A 26,177-nucleotide genomic window follows, 5' to 3' on the forward strand; every position below is an offset into this window, starting at 1 on the left:
AACTGTACCAGAGCATCCCTCTCTCTCTCCTCTGCTGACTTGTGTCATTTCTCTGTCTGCTTCGCTGTAAACACCGCACAGCCTCCGGTTCTTCAACATGTTCCTCCTTACTTAAAGTCGGTCCGAACTTGGGGGGGGGAAACAAAACAAAAACAGCTGGGGTGCCAAAACGAACGCAAATGCTTTTTTGGGGAATGAGATAGAAAACATTCACCCACAATTACATCTTTCCTCGGGTGCCTTGGTCTGAACGAAGCAACAGTATGGATCTGTCATTCATGGCTGCGCAGGTAAGCGAGATATTTTTTTCAATCAAGACGAGCTTATTTGAACTTTTTTGCCCATTAAAACCCGAGGGCGTGGCACGTCAACAAGTTCCTGTTGTTGAAACCATCCGTTGTCTGACCAGCTGACATCAATCGTTTTAATTACGGGTTGTTGAGTGATCTTTCTGTTTCACTGACAACCGCTTTCTAGGTTGCCTAATGCCTAGTACTTTTTGACAACTTACTGTCTATCATTTTACTACAGCTGGTGACCTTTTACGCGCCATGGCACGCGCAGTGCGATTGAGCGCGATGTTATTTTGACTGATGGATAGTATTAGGTGGGCACTAGGGACATCTGGGCACCTCGATGTAAAATTGGCTATTTTGTCAAAAATGTTTAAAAAAAATATATAGATATATTTGAAAAATGGTCTTAAGTAAAGTATTGTATACATGATGTGAACATGCACGGTAAATCATTATCAGACTTCATTTTATCCTTCAACTTCTTGTGTATGCCCCAAAAATGACTGGGTATACAGGTTTTGTAGCAATTTAGCATTAGACCTTAATTGTCGAATGTTTAAGCATGTTCTAATCATGTGTACTTTACTTTACACCTTTTCCCCCTAAATATTAATTATTTTTAACATTTGGGGAAAATGGTCAATTCAACCCCGAGGTGCCCACTTCCTTGGTGCCCACCTATCCTGTTACCATTTTGACAGACTACAGTATTATATGAGGTGTTTATTTTATTTTTTTTATTTTTTTATTTTTTGTCAGAAAGTAGGCTATCTCTTAAATAGAATGAGAAAAACAGATGACTTACATGTAACATATTGTTTTTAACAGCACGTTGAAATTCATTTTCTATAATATTAACATTGATTTACTATTTTCTGACCAACACTTTGTTGTATATACTGTATTTGTTCCATCATTCAAATGTTCTACTAGTGATGGATATTATCAATATTACTGATGTGACCATTTAAAGTTTTGGATTTGTCATACATACCTCTGTTATATGGGTATTATTAAAAACAACAACAACAGCTGTTACTTTGGGAGAAGCATGTTGCATTTGGGAGCAAATATTTTGTTCTTTTATATCCCTGAATGCTTCTTGCTAGGCTAGAGGTATTGGCTAGAGGTGGCTTTTGGGCAACATGTGCATGCACCCTTCAGTTTATGGCCTGTTATGTAGTGCCATCCAGCTCATCCTCTGCCATCTGTGTACTTATGACATTTTCCAAGCTCCAAGGTAGAACCATTTAGAAGCCAAACTGAGTTTCAAACTCCAGCTTGACCTGTTTCTCAATTGCCTAGTTACAGTCTGCATGTGAGCACGGAAATAAGGCAAGTTAGGCAACATCATCTATAGTGGTTTAAGAAGTGTATATTATGTCTGTGGTTATTTCAAGCTATGTTAAAAAGAGGTCATTAATTAAAAGAGTTAAATTGCTCCAAATTAATTTGACTCTAAATGGGGCAGTGCTCAGCTTAATCATTGTGGAGAGAGTTCAAAGCAGACATTCACTTGCTGAAGAGAACCAGTGTTTCACTGTTGGCTACTGAACTCTTCACCTGGATAATTTAAGAGGTGCTGTGTGTGCAGGAGGGTGTGACATTTATTAAGTTCCCTTTAGTAAAATTTCACCGGTTGGGCAGGGATTCAACCCTGCTCCAATTTGGGTTCTCTTGCCACTTTACGACGTTGACATTACGATTGTCTCTTGTTCCACTAAAATTCCTTTTCACAGGATATTCACATGGCTGCCTTCACCTCATGAATTTAATACCTTCACAAAAGTGGAGCCTAATTTAAAAGAAGTTTAATTAATTTCAGAGCTCCTGAGTCACCCTATAATAACCGCTGTGAAGAAAGTCAGGCAAAAGTCCCTGGAGTCTTGAAGATTGACTTTACAGTGGGTGTTTCAATGTCCATCCATCTCAGTGTTGCTCTGTCGCCTGCAAACCACTGGACCTTCGCCATCACTTTGTCTCTAAAATATGACGGATAACACCATAACTTCTCTTTTCTGAACAAAGAATAAAAGTTTTTGATACGGCCAACTTGTATAGTAATAGTCAGAGATGTGTTTCTCTGTACTGTAGAATGAACAATGGATAAAGGGAAGACAATGCTGTCCTTTGAGTTAAGGGAACAGATAAAATGCAAGAAATAGGCAAATCAATACCTGAATTCATTGACAGAATTAGGCATCTTGAAGGGAACAATTCAGTTTTCTCGGTTCTTCACCCCGCAAGACAAAAGATTCAGAGAACGCCATTTTACAGAATGCCCAAATAGTCGCTGTGCTGTTAACTTAATTGGCCTGGTTCTTTCACTGTTGTCATTCATTCCTTTCCTGTTGTTGAGACAGTTTTGTATAATAGAAAGGCAAAGTAGCTAAATACATCTAACAATGTGAGCTTTTGTGTCTCCCGAATGATTTGCATATGGCAGCGATGCCTCACTGGTTACAAATGAAAAGTGCATACTTCATTAGTTCGAAAGAGGCGTCCTCAAGCATTACGAAACATGGATTAATAGGTGGGAATCACATTGCAGCTGTTGAATATTAAGTTGAGAGCAATGAGGCACTTTCTGTTGTCTCCAAAGTGACAACATTGAAATGTTATATTAGAGTTTCCCCTATCTGAAGCCTTACATCAGTCACCGGTGATTGATCTAGCGAGTGTCTTGGGTCAGAAGCCTATGCAGAGTTAATGTTTTAAGTGTTAACCACTTAAACTCTATAAACGTAGTTGACTGGCGACCCCAGGGGTCTATGGTCCACTCTTTTTTTCTCTCTTCACCAAACCTCTGCCAAAAATAGCAAATCTATAGAAGCGCACAGTGCTTTGCAATGCATTGCGATCTGCAATTTTCGCCAAATGTTCACCCCATAATAGGGTTCATGTGGTGAGACAGGGCTCCAGGCTTATCCTGGTTCTGTTCGCCAGTCTGAGCCATGCTTCAATTGACAGATCTGTCACATGGAGCACACATAGAGCAGCATATCCCCCTAAAGGCCCTGTCTATCCAGGACTGCAACCGGCCTCGCCCTATTCCTCATCTTTGCTGACTGTCCAGTGGGGGACACTGTCAAATATACACACACACACACACACACACACACACACACACACACACACACACACACACACACACACACACACACACACACACACACACACACACACACACACACACACACACACACACACACACACACACACACACACACACACTAGCATAGTCAGCACTCAATGCACTCAAATAAGAAAGAAACACGAAACAGGTATGCTTTAGCATTCATATCACTGAGGCCTTGGTATATGTACCTCACCACACCAGGACAAAGAATGAGGTTTAGGGGTTAGGGCCAATGTTCAAAGCAGTGTTGATTTTGACAGAGGATGTTGATTTAGTTTTAGTCACAGTCTTTTGAATAAAATTCCATTTAGTTTTAGTCATCTGAAATGTTTTTTTTTGTCTAGTTTTAGTTGACTAAATATCATAAGATTATAGTCGACTAAATCTACAGTTGATTTAGTTGACTAAAATGGCAGCCTTGATGGCATCGTAATGGCTGATTTTACACTTGGTTGCATGCTGAAAATAGCCGATCTACAAACTCACAACGTGTCGCAGCGCGACACGTTGTGAGCTTGTAGATCTGCTATTTTCAGAGTGCAACCAAACATAAAACGACTTGTCTTTTAGTTCTACTGGATCTCTTCTCCACTTGTCCACTTGTTTTAGTCATCACAGCTTAGTTTTTATTTGGTTTTTATTTAGTTTTCGTCAGTGAAAAAAGGTAGTCGACGAATATCTTTCGTCATAATTTTAGTCGACAAAATCAACACTGGTTCAAAGGCGTGGTGTTTATTTGTGGTTTACTTATGATTTATTGTTCTGGTTTTGGAGCCACTCTACCTCACTGGCGCATCCATCGCTTTCTTCTCTTCTTAAGATTTTCATCTGTCTCGTTTAAGAGAACAGCCAATGGAAGGAATGAAGACGGGATCGAGGAAGTGGTTGACTCTGATAGCGGTGTATTACAGTAACAGTATTATATCCCCACCATATCATTCTGAGGTGTGTCAAATAGTGTGTGCTATCTGAATTATTGTATGACAGTTCACACATCTCACATCCACCTCCCCATTATTTGCCTAGTACATCATATTCAAACTCTCAGACAATATTAAAGACCTGGAATAGTTCCAATTTGATACCTCCTTCCATCCATCCTTGACAAAGGAAAGGGTATGACAGATAAGCGACATGAGACCTGGGAAAGACGTCTGTAATGAACAAAAGGCACTGGTTGGAGATGCATTAACTGTAAGAGAGCAAGATTGCTTTTGCTAATAAGCCCCTAGTAAAATGAGAAGATAAGAAAATGAAAGTTCAACAGTTCACAGACCCGATTATTTTCCTTTTAAACATGCTTTAAAAATGGCAGGAACCACTAGTCCATTTATCTGGCCAATGCTCATTCTCAGTTCCATACCAGCTAAATGGCATTACATAATCACGTTATCTCGATGCACATTCTTCATGCCGAGATTGACTGTCTTTACTCTTTTTTTGATAAAGCTGCTGGTCTTATTTAAAGGGTGTAATAATGGCACTCCAGTCTTTTCATCTATAAGTGTCATGGAGTTCATGTCCCCTCTGGTGTTTTGAGTGCTTTCGAAGCAGTTGCTTTCATATGTCAGATACTAAGTATCTTTTTCATAGTTTTGAGAAGAACAAAAAACAGCCTAAAGCAGACCAGAGTGTGCAATAAGCACACTCTGGTCAAATTAGGTGCGTCTGTAAATCGATATGAAATGATCAATTCTATGTGATCCAGTTGCTATCTTTCACTGCTGTCTATGAAGTGCCTATTGCAGATCACTTTCACGAGAAAATTCAAGTGATCACATAACCATGTGCGTGCGTGCGTGCGTGTGTGCGTGCGTGCGTGCGTGCGTGCGTGCGTGTGTGAGAGAGAGGTTGCATGGATTTCTACTATACACACCACATGTATGCATGCATGTCACGATGTGAGTCATTTCACAATTTCATGAATGGGCACTTTTCATGCAAATGTTTAATATTGGCCCGCATGAAACCTTTACCAGATCAGTCAATGCCAAGTAATAGATGCTGTTTAACTTTACAAGGAAGGAAGAATGAAAGCCTCTTGATAAACCCCAGCATTCATATTCTGGGGGGAACATTAGTCAAAAATAGCCAATCTGTTACTTTGCGATTGGCTATTTTTTGGCGAAGAGATTTGGAAAAGTACCTAAGCGGTCCAAGTAAAGAGCCAACTAAGGTCCAGTTTACTAAGTCTAGAGGGTTTAAGTGGTTAAACATGTCTCCATTGATTAATAGATGGGTTTCACAGCAGGGGTAGAAGAAAGGTTAGCCTCTTCACAACAGGGGCTCTTCAAGGTTTGCTCTCCTTGGAAAGATGCACCTTATAGAGAAGAAGAACATGGAGACACAGACAATAGAGCATTTTGTGATTTAGTGAACCTTATCCTCTTCATAGTCAAAATGTGTTTTATTCACACATATTACATACTACTATACTATATACTATAGTATATATACTATAGATATATTCTTTTTTATATACTAGTGATGGAATTTTCTATGTAGGTGCATTTTCATAATCTCCCTTCCAGTTGATAATTGGGTCAAAATAACCTGATTAAAAAATAACAAGCAGTACTTATTTGCAAGCTCTCACATAGCCTTTCAGTGACTACATGTGCCCTATGGATGGAGGCATTATCTCTCTTTAAGATACCATTAATGCCTCACCTTAGAACAAAAGTGATCTTTCGGAGAGGTTGCATTTCTATTGGCATAATTGGCTACTTTATGTTCTAAGAGGTTATGCAGTATGGATGGACCGGGAATAGCCAGATCAAAGCTTAACAGAGCTGCAAGAATCCCGCTTTCAAGCTACTTCCTATCCGTTATTTGCTGATGTGCTTTCATTGCGTTGGCAATTATGAGTAGCTTAGTGTTTACCAGCTGTCAATGATTGTAGGGCTATAATGGCAATCACAGGAGTTGGTCATAATAATGAGATGACAGCCAGTTTAGCTACGGCATTTCCTCTCAAAGTGTGGAATCATTATCTTCTGTATGCTAGCAATCGAGTAACCATATAATTAGGTGTGTCTGTATTTTTGACACAGATCACTCTTACTGCAGGGGTCAAGGAGAGCCTTGCATCTAAGTTCTAGTCGAAGAGGGTTGCCATGACTAACCCACACGATTGATGCCAATATCGTTCGTTACAACCTATTTGCTTTGCAGTCAACAACATCTTCCAGTTATTTTCACCTGCGAGTGAGTGATTGCATATTGAATCAAAGTCCCAGAGAGAGGGAAGACAGATTTAATGGGCTGTGACAGGGAAGAACGAAGTAATAACATCAGTCCTCCTGATAGGCTCCCAAACCACCTCACCACATGATGCATCTCATATTACTGTACCTCTGATATTCAGCATTTATAAATAATGCATTGATCCATGCTGAGAAAGTTTTGGTGCAGCTTTTTAATTTGCATTACTTGAGGTATTATTCTTGGCATAACTGTGATGCTGATGAATATTAGACATTTTGCACTTATTATTGCACTTCCAACATTGCCTTTGGCCATCTTGGAGATGACTTATGCAAAGCACATAATGGTGGTGAATGTTAGACGCAAATCAAGACGCAGTGATGAAATATAATTGCTATATGTCAAATATGATGACAGCTCTTCTGATCATTGCTGTAACTTATTGTAAACATTACAATGTGCCATTTCTGAAATTGCCAGTATATAATTAAAGGACAACATAAGTGAACGCGGTTGTATACAGTTTAGCTACAACCCCTGCAAACCGCTTGACCGAATGTCTTGCATGCTGTCAGTAGGCCAAGGGAGTAACTCAAGTAACCAATTCTTCCCCACGAATGATTTATATTTATCTTTTAAATACAGTATGTAACATAGTTGCAGTCACAGGAATTTGAATCAGGCTCAAATATGGAGATGACAGATCAGGTCACAGTACTGGCGTCATAGATGACTGACGTCATAGGCTACACATACACATGATATTATTATACCCTGTCTTGTTTTCATATTCGAAAAGCTAATAAGCCTAACGAAAAATATTAGTACCAGGAGCACAAGAGAAGGTTTGGATTTTGAACTTACTGTAGTCTTTGACATGGGGTTTGTTCAAAGAAAGCTACACTATAGCTTGAAGCAGAAATGTTGCAGAAATGTAAGAAGAATTTAAGTATTTCTCTTTCTTTCTGTCTCTCACTATTCCTTTCCATTGCAAAGGGGCTGAATATCTAATCATTTATTTGTCATCTACTCTCTGTGCAAAGAGTTGTTGTTGCCGGAAGTCAAGCGTGAACACCCTGCCTTCAATACAGGAGTTCAGGATAGTGTTTGAAGCTATGAGTAGCAGCAATATACACTATCTTTTCAATCTGGTCACAACTCAAGAGCAATTTGCTGGCCATGGCTAAACCATAATGTCTTTATCTTGGATTATGTAGTAAGCTCCTTTTTAAGTTTGGTACAGTATGGCAGTCTGATTGTCCACATGTTGTGAATCAGTCTGGTGATAGCAGGTTCCTGATTGACAGGTTCCAATTTTTCCTTCCAGTGTGCTCTACAAAACGCGAATCACTTCCCTCACCTCTGCTCAACTCTCACATCTGATATGCTTTCAGCGAAATATGTACGCTGAAAGCATTTTCTGTTGTTTGGGATAGGATTTATATCGCCTATTTGGATGATATTAGTATATGTAATTTTACAGAGACTACTTTTCCATAATGCAAAATATTTTATATGCCAAAGAAATATCTTAAATGTTCATAGTTGGTGTCGATACATATGCAAATACATTTCCATGCTTTGTTGGTTTGCACAAGATTATATCAGTTTACCTATTCTGATGATGAGATGGGTGAGTATCTCCCATTCATTTTATTTAAAAGATTCACAGGAATTTGTGACTAATTCACGTCTATAGTAAAGCTTGGAGCCTGTATGATAATACATTGAACTCCTTCCATCGTCTGGTCCCTGAGCACTATGTGCACCATGTTGGCAATGCACATTTATCTCGCTCTCTGGCTAGTTTCCATTACAATTCATATAATCTTTTTCACCTGATTTCTCTCTCTATCCCTTCCCCCATTCTCTCTCTCTCTCTCTCTCTCTCTCTCTCTCTCTCTCTCTCTCTCTCTCTCTCTCTCTCTCTCTCTCTCTCTCTCTCTCTCTCTCTCTCTCTCTCACACAATGTTTTGTTGGTCTGTTGTCACTGTTCCACCCTTGAGCTATTTATAGAGAAGTGAAGCGGTGAAACAATACGTTAGCTTATGAGTTTTTCATCAGGTTTTCTTTCTTTTTTTTTTGAACATTGAAATACAATATTGAATTGCAGGTCTGCAGGAAGCGTGCTGAGCTTCTACAACCTGTAGTGTGTGTGACAATGCAACATGATCACAACACTGTGGCATGCAATATGCATGGTACATATTCGTTGTACTGTCTGATGGCTGTCTTGCATTCACAGGGTGTTTTGCTGTAAGACACACTTGTACACATAGTGAAATAACGGTCATGTAATTACCATACTGTTTGTTCCTCTGTAAATGAATGGGTCGATCATTGACCAATTTCACTTGTGTTTTAAGTTATCTTACTGCTTCACATGCAATCCATCTTAGATTGTGATTCACACAAGGAAATCAATTCATTGAGTGATTCATGGACAGAATAGCCAGTATAAAAAACTATACAAAACAAAACAACAATAAGCACCGTCTTCAAAACAATTGAAGACTGTACAAGAGAGTATACAGTAGGCTATGTGTTGTGTACCTGTATTTGTATCTGTGAGAATTATATAATTTACATTTTATGATCACAATGCATACTATACACATGCCACTTCATCCAAGACTCTAGCAAACAAACACACACACACACACACACACACACACACACACACACACACACACACACACACACACACACACACACACACACACACACACACACACACAATTCAATTCAATTCAAAGGGCTTTATTGGCATGAGAAAACATACGTTTACATTGCCAAAGCAGAAAGCATAATACAACAATACAGCAATACAATCAAAACAAAAAATATGTACATTTGAAAGTCAGAATCTTCGATAGGTCAATTTCTATGTACTGTACCAAGATCACTGGGTGCAGGTATAGTGCCGGAATATACACAATGATTAGTCTTTAGGGTGGTTGTGTTCCGTTTGATATCCTTTTCCTATCACAGCAACTCACGAATCTTGCTGCTGTGTTTGCACATTGTTGTACTTCGCCCAGCAGGTATGGGAGTTTTTTGTCATTGGTCATGTTTTCAAAATCTCTGTGTGTGGTTGTAATCTGTGGGAAGTATGTGTCTCTGATGTCTTGGTACAATGGACAGACGGTTAGGAAGTGTAGCTCGGTTTCCACTTCATTTTGTGTGCAGTGGGTGCATAGTCTGTCTTCTCTCGGGATACAGGTCTGCCTGTGACGACCTTTCTCGATCGCAAGACTGTGCTCACTGAGTCTGTACCTAGTTAAGATTTTTCTTTGTTTTGGGTCAGTCACGGTGCGCACACACACACACACACACACACACACACACACACACACACACACACACACACACACACACACACACACACACACACACACACACACACACACACACACACTTCACACTTGTGGATACATACCCTCATTATATGTCCAGGAACAAGGGCAGGTAGAGTCAAGCACAACTCAACCCCTGCTTCTCAAAGAAGCCATGCTACTGCAAGAACTGTAAATAGGTCAACATGCAGTAGAACACCCATGATAAATTCATGGCACCCATAGGAAGAATGCATAACCATTCATAAATGTTGATGTCAATCTACAGCATTATAGCTAGACCACTATATGCAAGGACATTTTTTCGTTTAACAGCGATTGTGGTGTTACGCTGGTGGCAAGTTAATGCACTGTGTGGAGCCATTTAGAGTGAACACATCACGCCTCAAACCAAAACCTGTATCTTCATCACCCAGCAGGTGGTGAGGAACATTTTCACAGTCAGCAACTTCCTTTTATCATCGTCCCCCCCCCACATTTATTTGCTCACAGTATGTTGTTGTAAACATGTTGCATCAATAAATCTGTATGACAGATAAGATACAGTACATCACAGTGAAACAGAGTGGGTTCGACATAAAATGCAACATAAAAGAGTGAAGAGGTTTTCTTGTGCTATTGTTATTAAAAGCAGGTCTGACATTTAACAAAGACCAGTCTTTCATTTTGATGAGTTTCCAGAATCAATTTAAAAACGCTTTCAGAAGCCAAAGTCATTCAGCACTCGCTCTTTGAAGCGTTGTGTAGTCGAGGTGGGTACAATAATTAGATGTCAGGGCAATTATACTACAGAGGAAAAGAACAATGGAAGAGATTTTAAAGTTTTGATTAACCAAAATAAAAACACTGATGACAGCTCTAGACAGTTTTGCTTGGTTATGTCTTGCCATTTTGAAAGTATTATTTTTTACCTTTTCTCTAGCTCAACTGAAAACCTCATCGCCATAGTCATTTGCTTTGTGTATTTTGCTAATTACATTTGTCTGCACCAAGCAAAAACAGCAAACAACTAATAACATTTCCACACAGATGCTGGTGCATCCTTGTTTCTGTGTGTATGCACACACTGTACAGTAGATGTACTATCTGTGCAAGTCAGCTACAGATATACCTTTCTTCTGTCTGTCTATCTGCTCTGAATAGCTGTTGCTTGCTGCTTTTCAGTCCCATCCCCCAACAGAGTGGCTTTAAAGTAGATATCATGCGATGGGAGCTCTGTAGAGCAATTTGGCTCTTTTGATAACACACATGACTGAGGCAGGATAGTAAGGGAGGAGCCACAGATGAGTGGTTCTATATGTTGGTTTTGTTTACCCCCAGGGGTCTTTGGGGGGGTTCCAGGGAGCCCCCCTGCTAAATGACTGATATTGATTATTGATATTGATAATATACAAAATAGTAGATCAGGGTCCCAGAGATAAAGATTGTGTCAAATGGGTGTCTCTGTCCTAGGAAAATTCATAGAGAAAGCATGGCAGTTGAGGTGGAGGACGATGTACCCGTAACCCACAGCTTGGACAATCAAAATGTTTATGTATTCTGTTTGTGGTGTATCTTGGTGTATGTTACATTGTGTGAGTGTCTTATAAGCCTGTGCGGGCTGGGCATCCTGTGGTGCAGGACACTATAATAAAAATCTATCTATCTATCTATCTCTATCTGATTGGTTCCGCTCCCTTACTCCCTCCAGTATCCACCTCAGCGCCAGTATCTGCCAGTCTGCTGTTCGCTTCGGGCGGAAGCCGTTCTGAGGGTCTAAGATGGGTCTAAGACGGTTGAGGATCATCCGGTTACTGGTTAGCTGTCTTGGCAACTTGTGAGCTCAGCTGATGTCCCGGTACTTGTCCATCTTGGTGAGTTCGCCTGACTTTGGTACTGGAAAAAGTCAGATGATCATTGTGCGCCACAGCTTTGGCAGCTCGCCAGACGTGTGTGCTTGGTTGATCAAATCCAACACCACCTCATCTATGGGCACATACTTCAGAACCTCTGGTGTCACTTCATCCTCCCAACAGCTCTTGCCGCACTTGATAGTAGCCTTGGCCCTCTGGTACTCATCCATGGTGAATGGTCCGTCTGGTATGGGAAGGTCATGGAAGACGGGAGCTGTCGGATCATCCTCTTCCTCGGTTGAAGGAGGATTTACTAGGAGTTTCTTTAAGTGTTGGTACCATGTTTCAACTCGTTCCTCTGCACTTTCTCCCCGGATCTTGGAAGTCTGAGATGAGCTTCTGCCAGAAATATCATTGATGAGCTTCCAGCTCTTGCCATGATTCTGATTAACCTGTGCCTCTTCAATGTCCCTGATCTTTTGGGTCGGCTCCTGTTGGTCCAGTGTTGCATACACTTGGTATAGCTCCTTCTTCTTCCGCTTATTCTCCTCCCTCAGACCCTCTCCTTTTCGGTCAGCGACAAAGTCCCTGTGTGCTGCTCTCAACTCCTCCCTGGCTTTGGTGATTCTAGGGTCTAGGCACCTCTCCTTCCTCCTTGCTTTTACTCATAATACCATTATAATTTATAAAGCAATGTTTGTTTCTTGCAATGACAGTCTCAACTGTTTATGTTTCTAAGTTTTTAAGTTTGTATTTATTTTTTAATAGCTTTTAAAATAGCGTGGGAGAGACTATGACGTGGGAGTGACAGCTGGTGGTAATTGAAGACTTCTAGCCTGATTTATGTCACACCGTAGCACTACAACACATTGTGAGCTTGTACATCCGCTATTTTCAGTGCACTACAGTGTAGTGATATACCGTATATTTGCATCGTGTACGATGCACAGCCAAATATACAGCATATCACGCAATGTGTGTGTTTGTGAAAGTAACCATTTTTACCAGCTGCTGCAAGCGCTGGTCTACACACAGTCAGACCTCATCGTCATCCTAAAAATTTGCATAATGTTTAAAAATGTGCATCATGTTCGACATGTTTTCAATCATTGGCTGTCCTGGCTGTCCTTCACTCCTTTAAGCCAATGGGGACACTTCCCTGTTTTGCCTGTTTGCCTGTCCTTTAAGCCAATGGGGAGACGGCCCGTCCTCCGCAGTACCCCCCCCTCCCCTCCCCTCCCGGAGGAAATCAAGGCTCCTTTCTTCAACAACAGTACGCTGCAAGTGCAACTTAGCCTCAGACTACAGAGTTAGCCTAAATGCTAACGTGCTTCCTCAGACCTAGTTGGGCTATTAAGTTATTATTTGGCCATGTTCACCCTGACTTTAATCTTCGCTATTGTTGGGAAGTGTTAGATTTAGGAGCTGAACCTTCACACCATTTAAAAGTAAATCATAGATAAGGTACTTGGTTCAGTGGTTCTGTGAAGGTAGAGGGTATCCCTTAAATAAAAGTCGCTACACAGGTGATTACAATTGTGGTTACATCGAAATGATTTTATTATCCTTTAGTCTAAGTTACAATTATTTATGAGCCTATTTAACAATCAGAATGAATTATCATATACAAAAGTGATACTACACCAGATATATATTACATCGGAGCTCCGAGATACACCCCTCTCAAGCTGATCGAGAAGTTTGTAATAACATAATATTTTTCTCATCAAGCTTTTATATCTCTGGCATATAGATTAAAATAAAAATCATCCACAGGAGTCGCTGTTGATCCTTCCATCGAAGCGAGGCAAAAGGTCTCCTCCCTGTGTGTTCATTCTCTCACGGCTGCTACGGGCTGCAAGATGACCTTGGCTCCTTCAGGGCACCTGTGGAATGTACCCTCCCTAAAACTCCTCTCTTCTGTGCATACTAGATAACACTATGTCTAAAACTGTCTACTGTATTGGAGCGTTATACTGAAACTGAGGAAATGTTACACTGAGTTTTGCTTCAGGAGACATTTGATGGCAATTGACATCATAGCTATTATCATTTGGCACTACAATGAATCTATACAATAGTTTTAGACCAAAAAGACTAACTTTATGAAATCATTAAGGCACTCTGACCTTAAAGTAAGTTTGCCTGCAGCCAGTAAATCACTCTGCTCGAGGAGAGAGAGAGAGAGAGAGAGAAGACCTCTTTAAACTATGATCTCATCTCCTGCTCTGATAAACAGTTTTGTCAATATAAGGTTATATTGACGCAGTTATACTAACACTCAACACTATTAGACCTACAAATTATTCAAATATACGCACAGTATAAAAATCTAGCTATTAGTGTATTGCTCAAATAATCAATTAATTCATTCTGAAAACACTCTAATTTCCTTACAGAAGACCCGTGTGGTGTCTAAAAAGGTTGCCACCGCTTATATAAAAAACATAATTAGCGTTTAGCGTCGCACATTCAATGTTGCCAGGTTTGGCGAGAAACAAGCAATCAGGTCTATGAAAACAATCACACACACACACACACACACACACACACGCTGACAAGCCGCACACACACGGCACACACACACACACACACAGAGACAAAATACAGCATGCAGCTGGTAATAATATGACTGTCAAGTCATTTATTCTTGTTTAATGGATGGATGCCGGTAATTCTTTAAAAAAAGAAAAGAAAAATAGATAGAAGTTGATATTAAGGTTTCAATGAAATAGAACATTTAATTTCCTAATTGGGTGGACATGGGAATGGTCTTAATTTTTCATGATCATAGACGGACTCAATGATTATGTACAAATGACAGCAGTGTGAAGGATGTACACACATGAATAGGACAGAGCGCCACCATGAAACACATGACTACAGTGGCCCTGAGGAGAAGCAATTCCTCATCCTCATCCCTTTGATAGTTGCAGACATTCTTTTATCTATCGGACGTCTTACTGCCCTCTGCTTTGCAGCTTACAAATGATCAAAGTAGTTTGGTGTTTTTCTGCTTGCTCTGTACTTAGCATGGGTTTGAGAGATGGGTCTGAGTTCTTACTTGAGTGGAGATTCAATTAAGGGCTTCCACCTCCGCCCCTGAAATGTCTCTGTACTGCAGAGTGAAGGAGCAGGCGTGGATGTAGGGAGCTGTAGGGGTGGCTGCACCAGCAATAGATAAATGAAGTGAGCCTCGGGTGATTTTCTTCTTATCCATCCTCTCCTCTTATTGCACATGACATGGGGAAAGCTTTCCAAATGACACACACAGTCGCATACAGTATTATGAACATATCCCTCTACAAGTTTCCATTTCACATTTTCAAGCATATATATCTATAGCGTCAATTCCGGTCCCAGTAAACATAGCAGAATCACCGCAAACAACAGTATTGGTATAGGAGACGGTTGCTAGGTGCTCATACATGTATGTGGGTTGGGTAAAACAATCGGACGTCATGCCCTCCAGTATCTAATCCATGTGCAATCCTGGGTTCCAGAATGGAATGCAGGTCTCTATCAGTCACTCTCTGGTTTGTCAAGAAAAATCATTGTTTGTGACTAAGCACTTTCCTGTGATAATATGAGAGCAAAGATCTGATTGAGTGCCAATCACTTTACAATCACAGACACATTATAATCACAGATGCACACACAGAGAATGATTATGATGAGGCTGGGCAATATTTTTCATCCACAAAGTAATGATAGACCTGTTAGCAATCATCTACTATGCTTGTGGGGGCTCTATTAGAACGTCATTTGATTGTTAATGTCTTGTCTTTTTCTTCTGGTAATTAACGGTAGGCACTACAGGAAAACAAATTGAGTCTGAATTGTACGCCTTTATCATTGTTCTTCAATACAAAAGAGTATGAACAAGTCATGATTTTATCTCAGCTCTCTCAGTAAATCTCAGTAAAAGAGATGTTTTAATTATTAACTTTTGAATGAATGCTTTCAGGAATGACATGTTGTTGCCCACCGGACCATGCAGGACTTACCACGTACTGTATGCTTAACCAAGGCAAACTGTAAATAGTTATGACCTTTGGAAGCTTTACAGTAATCATGAAAGAGATGACATTATGATTACATCGGGTACGTTTTAATCAAAAATTCTCATGATGGGAAATGCATAAGTAAGGACCACAAAAAAAAGGAAAAGTGTGCAATATTGCACTGCAAGCAATAGCCTCAAAGGCTTTAGTGTGATGTGTTTGTGGGTGTAAACTATACTTTAAAACACATGCTGCACATTTAATCCAGTTTATGCATAATTAAAATATGTGCTCCCATGAATAATAAATGGATCTATGGTGAGGAGGAAAAGCTTTTTTCTGAAACTTTGGAAAGCTATCTTATGATAATGATGAATTTACAAGTAGTTCCTCAGATTTCTAACTATGCTAAAAGATGACTGTAATGAAGTCTGCAAACTTATTTTGGGTGTCTGTTTTTTTGTAGTTTTTTGTTCCCCACTAAAGCAGAACCAATTTATAGTTTATAAAACAAGTTTAGAAATTGTGGCAAAAAGAAACTATATTTATACCAGCATATACACTACTAAACCCACTATCTATAATTAGACACAAAGGGATCACATATGGCCCCATGTCAAAGACACTGTAGTAAATAGATTTTGTAGGCTTAATTGTTTCGAAAGTTTAGGAAATATTCTGCCTAACCTATGAGTGGAATTGAGGTTATTTAACATACTGAGGAATGTCAGTTAACAGTTAGCACAACTTTAAGTTATTTCCATGGAGCAGAAATCAGAGCTAGAATTCAAATGCTTATGATTATCTGACATGACACAGGTTTTCTATATGATTTAAGCTGGCTTGACTGAGTTCCTTTAGTGAGAGTTAGATGACACTTTACCGAACGTGGTAGGCCTGCTCAATACTTGATAGATGTCAGTGGAGGAGTACTGTGTGGGGTGGGAGCACACTACTGTATGTCACCAGCCAGCATGCTCTGTCACACAGCTCTTTTTGTGTTAACCTTTTAGCCTTAATGTCTGACTGTACCACGTGCTGTTTACATTTTTGACTAATAAAGTATTCAGTCAATCAATCAATTAGCTGTGGACAGACAGACAGACAGACAGGCAGAAAGACAGACAGACAGACAGACAGGCGAATGCACGATCTCAGCGATAAATATGGAGAGATATGGAGAGACCCATCTTCCATACTGTAGGTAAGGGGTTCCCAAAGTTGGGGTCGCGACCGCACTTGGGGTCACTCACGGGACACTGACGGTAGGGTCGCAACATTATTTTGGGTCATTACATTTTTTTTTTCAATGAATGAAATACAATCTAAAATGATTACAAATAGTACAATAGTACACAATAGTACATTTTACCCATCTCATTAGGTACTGTAAATGATTGATTGAATTCTATATGAACAAGATTATTAACAGTACAAGTAGTAGGCCTAAGAAATATATATGTTTTGGGGTCGCGAGTCAATGGCCGCATTATTTTGGGGTCGCGGGCTGAAAAGTTTGGGAACCCATGCTGTAGGTTGTGCCCTATTGCATCGCAACAAACCATTTCATACAGCGAGAAGTTTAATCATCATTGCATCAGCAGGAATAAGATGTATCTGAAGAAATCACTACCAACAACTGGCTGAGAACTGTCTCAGTTGGAAACACACTGTGTTTTCATATTGCACCAGGTGAAATATAGGGCCATAGAATTCAAAGAGCTGTTTTACTCTCCGAGTAGGCTGATTAAAACATCACAAATCTAGTCTATCACAAATGTATTACCAGTATGAAAATGTGCTCCTGCTGAATGTTGAGAAAAAAAATATCTATAATAGCGTAATAGCTATAATAAAAAAAAGTCAAGACCAGACAAAACGAGGCAGAACAACAAAAACATAATACTCTTGGAAATTGCTTTCAAAGGAAGCCATATAATACCAGCCCATGTAAGGTACTGTATATCGTGTAAGATGGTCCTCTTCTTAAATATCTTGTGGAGCAGAGGGGTGAATTGCAGAAAGATTAAAGATTAAATCCTAAACACCTCCAATACCCTAATTTGTCATCCCCTTTCTGCTTCTTTGTGGTTTGCGCTGCTGACTGTGAAGTGCTATGTGCCTTGTTTCTACGTTGATAAAGTGTGTTGTGCAGCACAGGGAGTCATCGACCATCAAACCACAGAGTCAGGATTCAAACGAGACGTCAAGACTGGCCCAGAGCTGTGTCACTTGGTCTATATTGTCTCCGCCAGGCCGAAAGGCATGGCGAGAGAGTATGTTTTCGCCCCTGTCCGTCCGTCTGTGTGTCCGTGTGTGTGTGTGTCCGTCCTGTCTGTGTGTTAAGCTAATCTCCGGCACCGTTGGCCCGGTCGCTCCGAAACTGTGCACACACACTCCCTGGATGCCAATTCAGAACCTCTGCCCCAATTTTTGCCAGACCCAGGGGGTCAGGCCTACATGAGGCTTTGTCGGTCCCTCTTTTCCTCCCGGTCAATGTTTTTCCTCCCGGTTCAACGTTTTTGTCCATATATGGTGCTTACATGTCCCTCTTTTTGATTGGCCAAGCTTAGCGTGACGTAGTGCTCTGTCGGCCATTCAGATTTCCGGTCATTCAGATTTCAACCACAGCGCCACCAGGAGGCCGATTTGTGCAAAACCAATTTTTTTATGTGAGGTTTGGACATCGACACCCATTGCACCCCCCCAACCCTGCGCTGTGATTGGCCACCAGTGTACCCCCCTAACCCTGCACCGTGATTGGCCAATCACAGTCTATTCAGGACTGTGATTGGCTAGTGAAACATGACACATGTGCATAGCCCTATAAATAGGTCTATGCACTTAAAAAAAACACATTTATGGTTTTTTTTAAGTTAGGGGTGTACAATGGTTGGTCCACAATATTACTTTTCTTTAAGTGAACTTCCATCACTGTGATGACCACTGTGACCACACCGCCCACTTCACACTGGGTGTGATTTTTTATTTTACATTACCCCTACAGATTTTATCCAAACGTCATGCAAATCGGTATACAGTATCTCTATAGTCATGTGATCAACACGAATCTGTCCGATTTCCCATATTCCATCCTCATTGCCTATGGTTGGCTTCCAAAGTTTGCAGGATTGGTCCGTTTTGAACAAAAAGCCTCAAACTATGCACGCAGCTTGCGATTTCCGTGAATTTTCACACGCACATTCCCACTAGGCCGAGGAAGAAATGCCACCCTTTTCACATTGGCCTGTTATAGCGCCACCAGCAGGTCTAATTTAGCAAAACACAGTTTTGGAACAATATGCCTCAAATCATGAATGCAGTGTCTGATTGCCGTGAAAGACCTAACAATAAATGGCACCCTTTTCACATTGGCCTATTATAGCGCCACCAGGAGGCCAGAATAACGTACCTGACCTGGCGGAGACCTGCACTTTTTCTAGTTTTTTCTTATGTCTTCATCTCACTCCCCCATGATATCACTAAAACTCACACACACGTGCACATTACTTATCACTGTCTATGTCTTTCAGTCTCTCATACACTTAATTCACTCAAACAGCAGGAGAGAGACACTCTCTTGAATATGATCTGACCTGAGAGATCCTCTGGCAGTTAAACTCATCTGGCAAGAATCAAAATTAACCTTTGGTTGGCCACGATTTTGAATCATTCATAGCAGATGGGTAGCCTTAGGTCAGGGGAAAGGGGGTATTTTTGTCACAGCATTTTTGCACATAGCCTATATGTGTCCTCTGCATTGAACCCATCCTAATTATTAGTAGCAGTGGCCGTTATTAATACAGCGCCCAGGGAGCAGTAATGGGGGGGGGGGGGGGGGGCGGACTGGGGACCTTCTGATTCCCAGATGGCCTCCCAGCTACTTTCTGCCAATGCTTTTCAATGGGAATGGAGTGGTTTGTTGCCCTTGCGCAGCTTTCCGTGTGTTGCAGACACCTTGCGTTTATGCGTTCTATGCACCAGGGCGTCTCCAATAGATCAAAAGTCTATTTAAAGCAGATACATGCTCGAGACAGTTGCTGCTTCCCCCTCTGTCCGATCGGATGAGTCGAAGACGGACCGAACTGGCAACATCAAGACAAAAGCCACTGCAAGCTACTTCGTTTTTTCGGCTGCTCTGGCTGCATAAAACAGGCAGTCGTGCACAACCTGAGTTTATCAGCCTGCAGCCATATAGTTCGGTGTGACCGTACCCTAATGGTGGAAATGCAAGTTTTAAAATACGCATTGTTGAAGTTTAAAAAAAGAATAATCCCCTGTGCTGAAGAAATCCTATTGAACCGATAGACTGACTCAGGTTTCTAAGTGAGGATCACTTGGGTTACACTTGTTCTATTGAGTTATAAGATTTACTTGAAAATGCTGCTGGGCTGCTGAGGGAGGAAAAATCAATGAAAGTGTTGGCTGTAAATCTGGGCGGCAGAAACCAGACTGGAGACTGGAGGTCTTACCTGTTCTCTCCGGGTGAGCAAGCCTCTGTAAAACTACTGGAATTCTCCTGTCAGATTTATAGCAAGACTAGGTCAATATGCTATGTAAGGCAGAGGCTAAATCTATTGTTCTGATATACTGACCTCAATTGTGCGGAACGAGCACAGTAGCTACTTTGTCTTTTTGCCTGACTGGAGAGTGGTCAAATTACCCTTAAACATCTAGGGGGACCCAGATAGCTTAAATGTTTATTTGCTAGTAATATTACTTGGCTGTGTCTATTAGTACTGTAATGTTATTTACTGTAGTGTTACAGAAAGGTTTATGTAATATATTTCTCTCTTTGTGGGAGGCGAATAGGCGATCCTAGAGATTGAGATTCATGCAACATTTTATGTTGATGAAAGATGTGAGCTGAATCATCTGTGCAACTTTTTATGCTCCTTCAAAAGTTAAGTGAACATGTTTTGGGGAACTTGGTATCCTTTGATATGTGAAACCCCACTGGTTGAATTTAAGGTTTACATGGTGATATGCACCACATTACTCTCAAGTACGTTGAAGCAGACGTTTTTTGTAATCCCCTTTTTCTCACTCTTAAGTGCTTCTGTGGGTAGCGATGTGTTTTGTATGCGTTTTCCCCTCACGGTTCAATCCAATTCATTTTGGACTTGTTTGTTTGTTTGTTTGGGAGGTATTTCACAGAGCACTTACTGGTGGCAACATTACCATTGGAGGCAATTACAGTCCATTCTATTTCACAGTTACTGTAATCACCAGCTTTAGCTGGCATGGTGCCAGATACAGCTGGGATAATAAATCAAAAACATGAAAGCAGAGCAGGTGGCATCGTACAGTGGCATAAACTTCGCTTCACTATTTTCCCAGTTTCACCATATTTTGTGAGGTAGCCTATCGGTGTAGCACATTACTCAAGACCAAGTAGGCATGAAGAATGTCCTAAAAATGGTTCAGGCCCTCGCTTTTAAATTGGAAGAAGAAACATCCATCCATCTTCAACCGCTTATCTGGAGTTGAGTCGCAGGAGCAACAGTTCCAGCAGAGAGCTCCAGACTTCACTTTCCCGGGCAACATTATCCACTTAATCCTGGGGGATCCCTAGGCATTCCAAGGCCAGCGTGGAGATGTGATCCCCACCATCTGGTCCTTGGTCTGCCCGGGGGCCTCCTTCCGGTGGGACCTGCCCAGAGGACCTCCCTAGGGAGACACTTACAGTAGGAGGCATCCGTACTAGATGCCCGAACCACCTTAAGCGGGCTCCTTTCCAAGTGAAGGAGCAGCAGCTCTACTCTGAGTCTCTCCCGGGTGACTAAACTTCTCACCCTATCCCCAAGGGATTGGGTGAGAGCCACCCGTCTGAGAAAACTCATTTCGTCCGCTTGTATCTGTGATCTTATTCTTTTGACACTTCATGAACATAGGTGAGAGTAGGAACGAAGAATAAACATTGGCCACTAATACACACAGTGAGATGTATTATGTGATGTGAGCAGCAAGCTCTGTGGACCTTACTCTCTCAGAATTAAGCTATCACTGATCAGTGAAGTTGAAGCCACAGCAAGGTTTCCAGGAAACTTTGATAAGTTGTATAGCTTTATTATAACCCACTCATCCATGCATGTCTGCAGCCAGGCATTGGTCTCCTGACGGTAATGCTTGAGATGAGGCAATGAGCAATGAGGCCATCATTGCCTGCTTAAGTGCTCAGACGCCTTGGAATGCCCCACCTCAGGGTTTCTGTTTCCTTCCATCCCATTAATGCTTAACCGCTCACTGGGATAACCTCATGTGCCCCAGCACATGGGAGCTGTATACTTGGATGAGTGGTTAGAGAGGTGAGTCCAATTATGGTATTATAATATAGGCTACAGCAATATAAGGGAAATGCATATTTAATTGATATCTAATATTAAGTTGGATTATGCATGTCAAAAAAAAGAAAGTGTAGCCAAGAACATTCTTTGAAGAACGAGGATGTCTGTAGGATGTCTTGCCATTTCTCGCCACAGGGGACCAATGAATTGGGAGCAGCAGAATGCTTTTTAAAGATGGCAGCGTTGAATGGTCAGTTGGTTGTTCTAAAAGCCCTGACACACCAAGTGGACGTTTCCTGGCTATTACAGATGTCAGGAGATCAGATTGGGAGACGTCGGTGTTAAAAGTTGCTCCTGCACACACTTATCTTCCACCCAGAGCAAGATAGCACTATGGGGCAGCGCAATTATCATAGCTATTTGTCTGACACCGATGTAATTTTCTTTCAGTAAATACCAAATGTTCTTGCGCCCATTTAGAGCCCCCCGGGGTGTCTTAAAATGATTTGTGGTCTGGCACAATGGTATCTTAATCTTACACACAGAGTAATCTTACACACAGGTAAGAGTCAAAAAGCGATTGCGCTTTGCGTCATCAGTGCCCATACCCTAGGTGGGGTTGGCAAAAGGACCTCTCTGTGTGGAGTTTGCATGTTCTCCCCGTGTTCCCTAGGGTAGGTACGCTCACAAAAACATGCAGTAATCCTGGTCACTACACTGCCTCCCCCTGGCCAGCCGGGGCGCCTGATGGAGGGGAAAGGAACTGGTTGAAATAACGTGTTCCTTCCATGTCCAACCAGGGAAACTCTCCCCTGTCAGGTGACAAGAAGGTCAGTTGGCTCTCATGCATTGAAGGAGGCATGAGCTCGGCCCTGGCCTCCCTAGGTTGGCAGAGGGAAGGTAGTGCCCAGGATTACATAGACAATTGGCACTGGGTGTAAAAAATGGGGTTACAAAATCGTGTGATAAAAATAAAAATAAAACAAATTTAAAAAGCGATTGCGCTTTAAACCTGCTCTGAGCACAGTCCCACAGTGCAACATTTCCCTGCTATTTAGAGAGCAAATTAGATAGGATGACCTATATATGTGGGTTCACAATTGCATACTGCTTCCAGTCAAAACTCCATCTGAAATCAATAATAGATAAGGCAGATAAACCATTTTCACTCACTTGATTTTTCATTAGAAGAAGATCACTAATAAGAATGTGTTGTGCATAATAACAAGAATGTCTTCGTCAGTCTTTGGAGACCAGAGTGACGAGGAAAGAGAAGAGGGGAGAGAGAGAGATAGAGAGAGGGAGAGAAAAGGTTCAAGCAGTTTATTTCAATAAACAGATAATTTCAGCTTTTAAACATTTTCAAATAACTCTCGTCACCTAAGAATGTCATGAATCCATAGCTTGCTGGCACTCAGTCTCATCTGTCTCTGCTCAAGGGACAGCAGTAACAGTCCTCAATAGCCTATCCATTTTAGAGCTCGAAGCAAGATGCACAGGACGCAACATCTCTGTTATGCTTGCTTTTATAGGCGGTTTAAATAACAGAGAATAAGCGTGTAATTATTAAGTTAATATGTCAAGATATCACCGATTTTCCCCGTCTCCTATATCACATTATTAATGCTGCTTGATGGTTGCACACTTTCACTTTTCCGCGCAGCTTTAGGTAACGTGTCGTGCATTCTAACTATGGAAATTGAGGCGGTCCCCACCACCACCACCACCAAAGGAGCACGCAAGAGAGAGTTTCTGTGTATGAGAGAATGCTTGACATCCCTCTGTGGTACTAAGAGAAAAAAGATGCAGGGTTTTATCATCTGAGTGTGGCGATGGCTTCTCAAACACCCTTTAGCTGCCTACTCTCATACAGTGGACTCACACACTCAACCAACAAACAGGGATACGCACGCACACGCACGCACGCACGCGCGCACACACACACACACACACACACACACACACACACACACACACACACACACACACACACACACACACACACACACACACACACACACACATAGAGTATGGTGCATTTAGTTGTTTCTGCTCTGATGGCCAACCAAGGTTTGCATGACTCTAATTGTCCCAAGCAATAAATCACTTTCCCCTGCCACATGTGAAATATTCATTCGATGTTAATCAAGCCCTAGTTCCTGAGCGAAAGCGCACGAACACTAACGCTAACACGTATCGGAAACATAGAGAGGGTGAGTGTAAGACCCTTCCACATGTGGGAAACCTTGTAACCATATACTAGACATTGATGCCGCTCATTTCTTCTACTATGAATTGCCCTTGTGTATGAAATGTGCTACACAAATAAACGTTGCCTTTCTCTTCAGTAGGGCTTCAACATGCTAATGCATGGCTAATGCATATTAAAAGGAATGAAGGCATCTCAAGTAAAGGCAGTTTTTTGTGTATAAATTGACGGTAACATTTGTCGTCACATTCCTCTTTTTATGAAAGCCAGTGCTCACAATCTAATAGTGACTGAGCGTTATAATAATGTGCCCTCTTGAAAATTACTTAAAAGAGCCAATTGAGTTGACAAATGACACAAACCGCCTTAGATTTTTGTGAGTAAATTCTTGCTGGTGCTCCTAACATTTTGAGTTGGGAGCACCAGTGCAAGCCCTGTAATAATAATAAGATGTCTCTGTGTGTCTTTGGAGACCAGAGCGGTGAGGAAAGAGGGAGGAAGAAAAAACCTTTGTGCAACACAACCTCTTTGTGCTGTGTGCCTCACTTTGCGCTCACGTTCTGTTTAACTACCACATTTGGACACCCCTGATGCAATTGCTCCTATTGATGTTATCTGGCTCTGGATTGCCATCGTTGCCACCTCTAAATAGGGCCCATATCTATGTCTTTATCAACCATTGTTGTTATTTTTGCATGCGCTCTCTCTCTCTCTCTCTCTGTGTGTGTGTGTGTGTGTGTGTGTGTGTGTGTGTGTGTGTGTGTGTGTGTGTGTGTGTGTGTGTGTGTGTGTGTGTGTGTGTGTGTGTGTGTGTGTGTGTGTGTGTGTGTGTGTGTGTGTGTGTGTGTGTGTGTGTGTGTGTCTCTCTCTGTCACACACATGCACACAATCTCTCCATTTGTTTCTTACTCAACTTTCTTACTCAAGTGCTGAAATTAATTTGTACTTTTCTCCACCCTTCTCTCTCTCTCTGTACCTCTCTCTCTCTCTCTCTCTCTCTCTCTCTCTCTCTCTCTCTCTCTCTCTCTCTCTCTCTCTCTCTCTCTCTCTCTCTCTCTCTCTCTCTCTCTCTCTCTCTCTCTCTCTCTCTCTCTCTCTCTCTCTCTCTCTCTCTCTCTCTCTCTCTCTCTCTCTCCTCCACTCCTCCCAGATCCCGGTCATGACGGGAGCCTTCATGGACTCCTCCCCCAACGATGACTACAGCGGAGAACACTCGCTCTTCAACTCGTCAGCCAGCGTCCATGCTGTCGCCTCCGCTGCATCGGTACAGGGCCAGCAGGACGAACAGCAATCCATGTCCAATGATGCTATTTGGCTCTGGATCGCTATCATTGCCACCATTGGAAACATTGTTGTGGTGGGCGTTGTCTACGCCTTCACCTTTTGATATGCACATGCGCTCGCAAAGTTGTGAGAAACATGTACATACACCTATGTACTACTGTCCATATCCTTTTTCTGGATTTCTGGATACCCGCCCTCCCACTGCACTGAGTGAGGCCCTCCTTTACAGAAAGACAAACATACATCACTCTGTTTCTTTGTCTTTCTGTCTCTCATGTTGTCTCTTATTTTACTTTTGGTTAACGTGGAGCCCTGATGATGAAAAAAGTTGATGGCATTCGTTATTGCCCTCAGCATCCAGCATGGGCAATGATGCAATAACATAATTTTGTTTATCATATTGCCTTATTTATTTACAAAAACAACAGGAAAATAGCATTTGATCAACACTTTATTTGAGATGGTAAATGGCCTGCATTCATCAATTTAAAGTCTTCCGACCACTCAAATGTGCTTTACAATGTACTTCACATTCACCCATTCACACACGCCACAGCGTGTTT

At 41.5% G+C, this 26,177-nt stretch overlaps 1 protein-coding gene across 1 annotated transcript; it reads left to right on the forward strand.

Annotated features, from left to right (window-relative positions):
- The first annotated feature begins 163 nt into the window (after window positions 1–163).
- Window positions 164–25,756, forward strand: LOC308074610 (uncharacterized protein C14orf132). Its single transcript, XM_080414118.1, has 2 exons — window positions 164–290; window positions 25,481–25,756. The coding sequence occupies exons 1-2, from the start codon at window positions 264–266 to the stop codon at window positions 25,715–25,717; spliced, it is 264 nt and encodes an 87-aa protein (XP_080270244.1). The 5' UTR covers window positions 164–263; the 3' UTR covers window positions 25,718–25,756.
- Window positions 25,757–26,177: the final 421 nt, after the last annotated feature.

Source organism: Gymnoscopelus braueri (genome assembly GCF_963280865.1).
Source record: "Gymnoscopelus braueri genome assembly, chromosome: 19".
Classification (NCBI taxonomy): Eukaryota; Metazoa; Chordata; class Actinopteri; order Myctophiformes; family Myctophidae; genus Gymnoscopelus; species Gymnoscopelus braueri.